The sequence below is a fragment of the Pagrus pagrus genome, assembly GCF_965226575.1.
Source record: "Pagrus pagrus genome assembly, chromosome: 19".
In the NCBI taxonomy this organism is placed as follows: domain Eukaryota; kingdom Metazoa; phylum Chordata; class Actinopteri; order Spariformes; family Sparidae; genus Pagrus; species Pagrus pagrus.
In genome coordinates, this window is record NC_140203.1 from 7566052 (window position 1) to 7572697 (window position 6646).

Below are 6646 nucleotides of genomic sequence, written 5' to 3' on the forward strand. Positions count from 1 at the left end.
AACCAGGCGCTGGTGAGGGAGAGAGCAACGTGATGAGCACTTTTGACAAGTCTTCAAAGTTTTTGCATGCACACTCAGGGCTTTTATCCTGGCTGAAGTGGAATCTCAATTCATAAGAGGACAGCAAGATCTGACCTTTGTAGCCAAAATACTCATAGTTTTATGTTTTTCTGATAGCCTGCTGGACATGATGTCAAGATATTTCACTGTGTGGGTGTCTTTTGGCATGCTGGCCACTTTGCTGCTGGCTGCAGGGGCAATTGTGTGTTCAGAGAAGGAGAAATTGCTGCAGCTGCTCCCAGGCAAGGTGACACAGCAAACGGACTGTTTAATGGAGTGCACTGGGATGACGTACATAAAAAAACTGGGACTTCAGGACAACCGTAATATACGGCTTAAAGACTCCTCTGAAGGTAAGGAGCCACTCAGTGACATTTTTAAATTCAGGATGCTGCAAAATCACACATTTTCAAATGGTTGTGTTCTTTACTATCAACAGTAATCAGTCACTGCCTATGTTAGCCTCATGCACAATCTGCATTTTTATATATTTATCTTAGATTTGCCATTTATATTATCGACATAATCATTAATGTTTCACTATTTTGTACTTTTTAATCACCTTACATTTGCAATGCCTCCTCTGCGGATCACCTAACCCCCATTAACACATACTCTGTTTAAGTGACAGATCTATGAAGTACTGGTGACTAGATTATCACTTTAGTGCTCTGTTTTATAATAATAATAATAATAAGAAGAAGAAGACAAAGAAACTTTATTTATACAGCACCTTTCAAAGCACAGCTACAAAGTGCTTTACAGACCCAAATAAAACACAAAGTGAATGAAACAAGCTAAAAAGCATAGAAATTAAACTCAGAAAAGAAAAAGAGAGTAAAACAGAATTTCATAAAGCAAATTAAAACACCCAATAGCAATTGATTTTAAAGACCAGACTGAGTTTGCAGCCCTTATCTCCTCTGGCAGGTCATTCCAAAGTCTCGGAGCCCTGACTGCAAACAAGGCAAGGTTTATTAAGCCAGCAGAAGCATAGACACAATTCAAAGTGCTTTACAGGGACATACAAATACATTAAAGATAAGACATTAAGAAAATGTTAAAATTGGATTAAAAAAACAATAAAAAAATAAAGAAATCTGCACATATTTACATATTAGAAATTAATTCAAAGGCAATAAAAGCAAATTAAAAGTTACAGATTAAAAAGAAATTATGAATCTAACCATTTGAAAGCTACAGTAAAAAGTAATGTTTACAAGCCCCAGACAACTCAAGACAACACTTCATTTTACAGGTCTGGAAATTGAATGGTAAGTAAGTGATAATTACCAAGCAACATATTTGAAATTTCTTTGAAATTAATAATAAATATTTGTGAAGGTAACAGTGCACTTTGACTACCTGGTGTGTTATGTCCTTCAAACATGACCTCAAAAGTTATTGAAAATTACCCCAATACTCATTCTAATATTTTCCAAGAGTCAGTTACTGAATAGCTGGTGATTTTTTAAATACATTTCCAAGAAACTCCCCACTAGTTTCTGCTTAACTTCTGCTGATCATGCCATGTTAGAAGTTGGGCAGAAACTGGTTGGAAACTATTTTAACAATTATTTTAATTTTTACAATTAATTGATGTGATTTTAAGAACTTTGATTATTGTGGTAATTTTTGAAGGAAATTTCAAATATGTTACTTGGTAATTAACACCTACATACCATGAAAAGCTTTACAAACCATTTATTAAGCCATTGTTAAGGGTTATAAACTATAGAGTTTAAACTTTATAATGGCCATCCAAATTTTGTTTAAATATAAACTACACAGTATTTATTTTTTACCATTTACAAAGTATTATCAGCTGCAATTTGACAATAAACAGTTGCTTAATAAATGTTGAAGCTTATGTTAATTGTGTAGACTTTTTTTCTCTAGTTTTTTTTATCTTAGATCCTTCAAGTGTGTATGCAACACTAAGCGTGGGAACCATAACAGAGGTTTTGAAGCACTAAATTTTAGTTAACAGTGAAATAACCATTAACTAAAGTTTAATTAACTATAGATTTACCATTTATGGTATTTATTGATAATGGTTATTTTAAAGTGTTACCAAAGTGGTTCTCTTATATCAATTCATCAATGCCTGACTTTCATAGACAGTCATAAAATGATCTGCTTGCCTTTGAATAATATTTTCTCCTTCTAGGAGACCTCGGGGAATACTGTTGGTCTACGGAGATCAAGTGCAACGTTGGAGAGAGCTTCCAGCACGCCTACGTGGTGGTGCCAGTGGATACATCTACAGTTGGACATGAGATGCTGGAAGTCAAAACCACAGGCCTCACTGCGAGCACACTGCCTGCACACAGCAGCCCCACCCCAATCGCAGAGAACTGTGGCCTCCTTTACGACGTCACACAGCACTTCGGCGCGGAAAACGCGGTCACGTCGTTCTGCGTACAAGTCGTCACACAGGGAGACGTCCTGGGGGATGAAGTTCTTAAATGTCCTCCATATATGGTCACCTTTTGGCAGAGAAATCAAAACCCATCCAACCAAGAAGGTGCAGGATAAAATCTCACTGATGGAATAAGTAGTCAGATCTTTTACTTAAGTAAAAACTCCAAGTCCTGCATTGCAAATGTTGCTTTAGGAAAAAACATCAGGAAAATGTACTTAAAGTGTTAAAAGTACTCCATCCAGAGAAATGTATAATAATTATATTATATCACTCATGCGTTAATATGGAAGCAGCGCCCTACTGTTGTTGTTGGTTGAGGCTGAGCCATTTTGAACTATTTTGTTCAGGACTGCAAACAATGATTGCTTTTGTTATGGATGCATCTGTCTGTTTGTTTGTTTTTCTCCATTAATTGATTGATTGTTTGGTTGGGTTTTGTCCAACCAACAGTCTTAGTCCTCCAAATTATATATATATCTATATAAGGATAATAAGGCAGCAAATCCTCACATTTCATGAGTTAAAACCATAACATTTTGATTGAATTACCTGTTACTGATTCATTTTCTGTCAATAGATCAATCATTTCAGCTATACTCTATACACGGTTGGATAGTTTAATATATAAAAACACAATATTCTTTGAGCTTTTCACATGTTTTGTGTGCAATAACTGTAAGTGGGGTAAAAAGTATAATATTTTCCTCTGAAATGTAGTCGAGTAGAAGCATAAAGTATCATAATATGGAAATACTCAAGTAAAGTACAGGTATCCTAAATTAGTGCTGTACAGTCCTTAATATTTAGTTACATTCCACCACTGTGAAATATATCAGGATCACTGACCATCAGAATATTGGTTTGCAGTGAGGTTGATTTACATAGTCACAGTAAGTTTTGCTTGGATCATAACCATAATACGTAAAGTAGTGTGCAACTGATTCATAATTTTTTACCACTGGCTTACACATCTCTCCTTTGCAGTGACTGAGGAGTTAATGTGGAATCAGCAAATATAACAGACGATGAGTTTGCTCTTGACTTTCACACAGTGGGAAGCACGATGACCTCTGCAGCTACTCGTGTGACACAATAATTGTTCATGCTCTCCTGTTTGTTTTTGTATAGGATCTGTCTCGCAGAGTTTCCTTTAAAAGACAGAAGGCTAAAGTAATCTAAACGCTTGCACATTTAAAGGACGAGTTCACTCAAAAATGAAAAGTCAGTCGTTGTTGTACATTTTAAAAGAGTCCCCATTTACTTCAGTTGCTGTGAAGCTCCAGAAAAGGTTTGTGCAAAACTTTACCCAACTTTCCATCCGCATGGGGGAGAGTAGGTCATGGCTGTTTTTTCATTTTTGAGTGAAGTTATCCTTTAAACCTTTAGTCTCTTGTTTTAGTTGTGCAGGTTATTTGTTGCAGATGTGTGGATCACTTTGCGTGTATGAATCCAGCTTTGTCCAGCACTAGGAGACTCTGATGGATTTATTCAAAAGGCGGCTGGAGTAATGTAAAAGTTCTCAGTTAAATGATGATTGTAAATATGAGATGTTAATGGTTGTGAGTGTTAATGGCTATGATAAAACTTTTTATTTTCCTTTTCAGTCATGTGTTCAAAGAAATTATTGCAAACCTACTTCTTATTACAATTAACTTCGAGACAGATTAAGTATACACTTGTAGGCATGTATGTATGCAGATTTAGTCCACTACCTGAACTGCAAAAAGAGAAAAAAAATGGACTAATGGACTTTGGACTTATTTTTGGAGACATGCTACTATATTTGTAATGCTAAGTGCTATATCGTAGGCCGGTTGGGTCAACAACCCACAAGTGTCCCTAATGACTCTGACACTCAAACGTGTCCTTAACGACTCTGTAATCACTCCCACACACGGTTTAAAAGCCTGCAACTCCCCTCCAGTTAATTAGAAGTGAAGAAGCCTCTTGGATGAGAGGTGAAACGTCTTCAAGAAGCTGAAACGTGTCCAGTTGCCTACGATACAGCACCTAGATTTACCATGTCCACCTGCTCCTGGTTGTGTGGCCAGAATAATCTGTCAGTTCTACTCACAAGAAATAATATAGTGCCACCTAGTGGTAATTAGTAGGAAAGACACTACAGGGCAAAGACTTTACCAGATAGATATCATCACAAAACATCCCCAGTTGACACAATTATTCTTTGTGTTTCAAGTTGTCTGAAATGTCATGTTTATATATCCAAATAAAACATTTTTCAAATTACAAATGCACTAATACATTTCCTGCACACAAATGTGAACTTTGTATAAGGCCAAGTTTGTTTCTCTCTGTTCCAGTATTAGAATGAAAGGTTTTTACAGAGGAAATTTTGAATATCTCTTTTTTTACTCAATATATCAGGAAAATACAGCCAACAGCCTATTTTTGCCATGTTTTTGGGGAATAAAATGTTCTATAACTCAGGCTTTGAACATTACATAAACAAAACCCTCATCATTTAAAATCTTCAGGACATACTGTAGAGAGGAATACAACTGGAAAGTTTGATGTATATCAGTGCTAGTGAAGTGTGCCAGTTTTCTGGCTAAAAGTATGAGGAAAGACAGCTCCTTTTGAGACGAAGACATATGTAGACACAAGAAAACTCCAAGGCACTCTCTGTTAACCCTTAAAAATGCATTTATTGCCACAACATGGTTATGCTAGACCTTGAAAACAGACTTTGACCCGTTTTTGACTCCCTGACGAAGGCTCGATTTTGTTCATTGTGCTTTGACACATAAACAGATACACATGGAGTTATAGATGGTTACAGTTACAGCCTAATATTTGTTTTATAGTCCCACATTTAAATAACCTTTAAATACACACTGGATGGAAACAACACTTATGATAAATGTAAATATTGTGACTGCATGTATTTGAGAGAGCAAGGCTTGCACATTTTTCAGCAGTATTAATATATATTGTATTACTGCAAAACATCATTCATGTCCCCACTGATATACTGTCTGCAATCTTACATTCTCGTGGTACATTCAGCTGTCCTTAGCTTCAGTCAGGTCTAAATGGAGGAGGATGATGTTGGTGTGCTCTGCTGGCAGACGTCCAGTAGCAGTGTAACATAACCACCCAGGGTGAGTGTCCAATAACAGGACTTTCTGCACAGCCTGTGCTCAGGCCTGCATGAAATCGTACACGTGCTGCTGTCCATGCTCCAACAGCAACACGCAGACAGTGGCATAAAAAATAAAAAGGGCAGCAGCATGCAGAAATTTGTGATTAATATGAAACAGCTACACACCCTCTCCTAGCATGTGTGGCTATATGGCACTGCACTGCATTTTCTCCATTTAAGGGGCACCCTAGAGGGCTCTGACTCATGTTTTAATCTACTGCAGGGGATAAATCCAAAAACGCACACAGACCACCTAATTTTTCAGCTCTTTTCTGATGCACTTTATCATCGTGTTCATCCTAAATGACTTGCTGAAATGTGTAAAATGATTCATCTGTTTTCTGCCTCAGGCTGCAGGAGACCTCAGAACCACTGCCATTTTTGCCTGTGTGTCATCAAATCAAAATTACTCACCAAAACTGGCACCGAGGTGGCAAAAGTGAGTCAGAAGACTGGCTCAGTATTTCTGGGCAGGAGAGTGAATCCCTGCCCGATCCAGAGGTACTGCTGTTTAGCTGTTAACAGGTAAAGTGACGCACTGACACCCAGTCACAAAAGGGTGTGACAGATGTGTCTCATTTCAAATCTTAAACATGAATATTTTGTGTTTTGTGCTGCATCCACAGTCAGTTTTCAGTTTAAATTTGACTTAGGCAGGGACCCGCGCAGATAGGCGGGGCAGGGGCTCAAATTGATTTGAAAAAGACGAAGCAAAAAGTAAAAGACTTTATGTACACCCTTTGACGCACAGTCAAGCTCATGCACCCACTTCAGACAGGGTGTGTGCTAACGCTTTTAGCTTAGCAGCTACAGATTTAGGCTTAAAAATGATGTCAATAATGTGTTTTTAAATCAATTTGGGATCTCCGGCCATCCGTAGAATCGGATTAAGCTGTACCCGCTGAATAGAGCCATTTTATGTTTGTTTTTTGTGCTTGTTCTTGTTTTCTTTTAATTATTTTTTAGCATTTTTAAACAAGTCCCCATCTACTTCAGTT

The 6646-nt window shown here is 37.3% G+C and overlaps 1 protein-coding gene across 1 annotated transcript; it reads left to right on the forward strand.

The window, feature by feature from the left end:
- The first annotated feature begins 13 nt into the window (after nucleotides 1-13).
- On the forward strand, nucleotides 14-4088 carry LOC311275457 (uncharacterized protein). Its single transcript, XM_084384035.1, has 2 exons — nucleotides 14-413; nucleotides 2231-4088. Exons 1-2 carry the CDS (start codon nucleotides 188-190, stop codon nucleotides 2596-2598), a joined length of 594 nt encoding a protein of 197 aa, XP_084240161.1. The 5' UTR covers nucleotides 14-187; the 3' UTR covers nucleotides 2599-4088.
- The last annotated feature ends 2558 nt before the right edge of the window (nucleotides 4089-6646 follow it).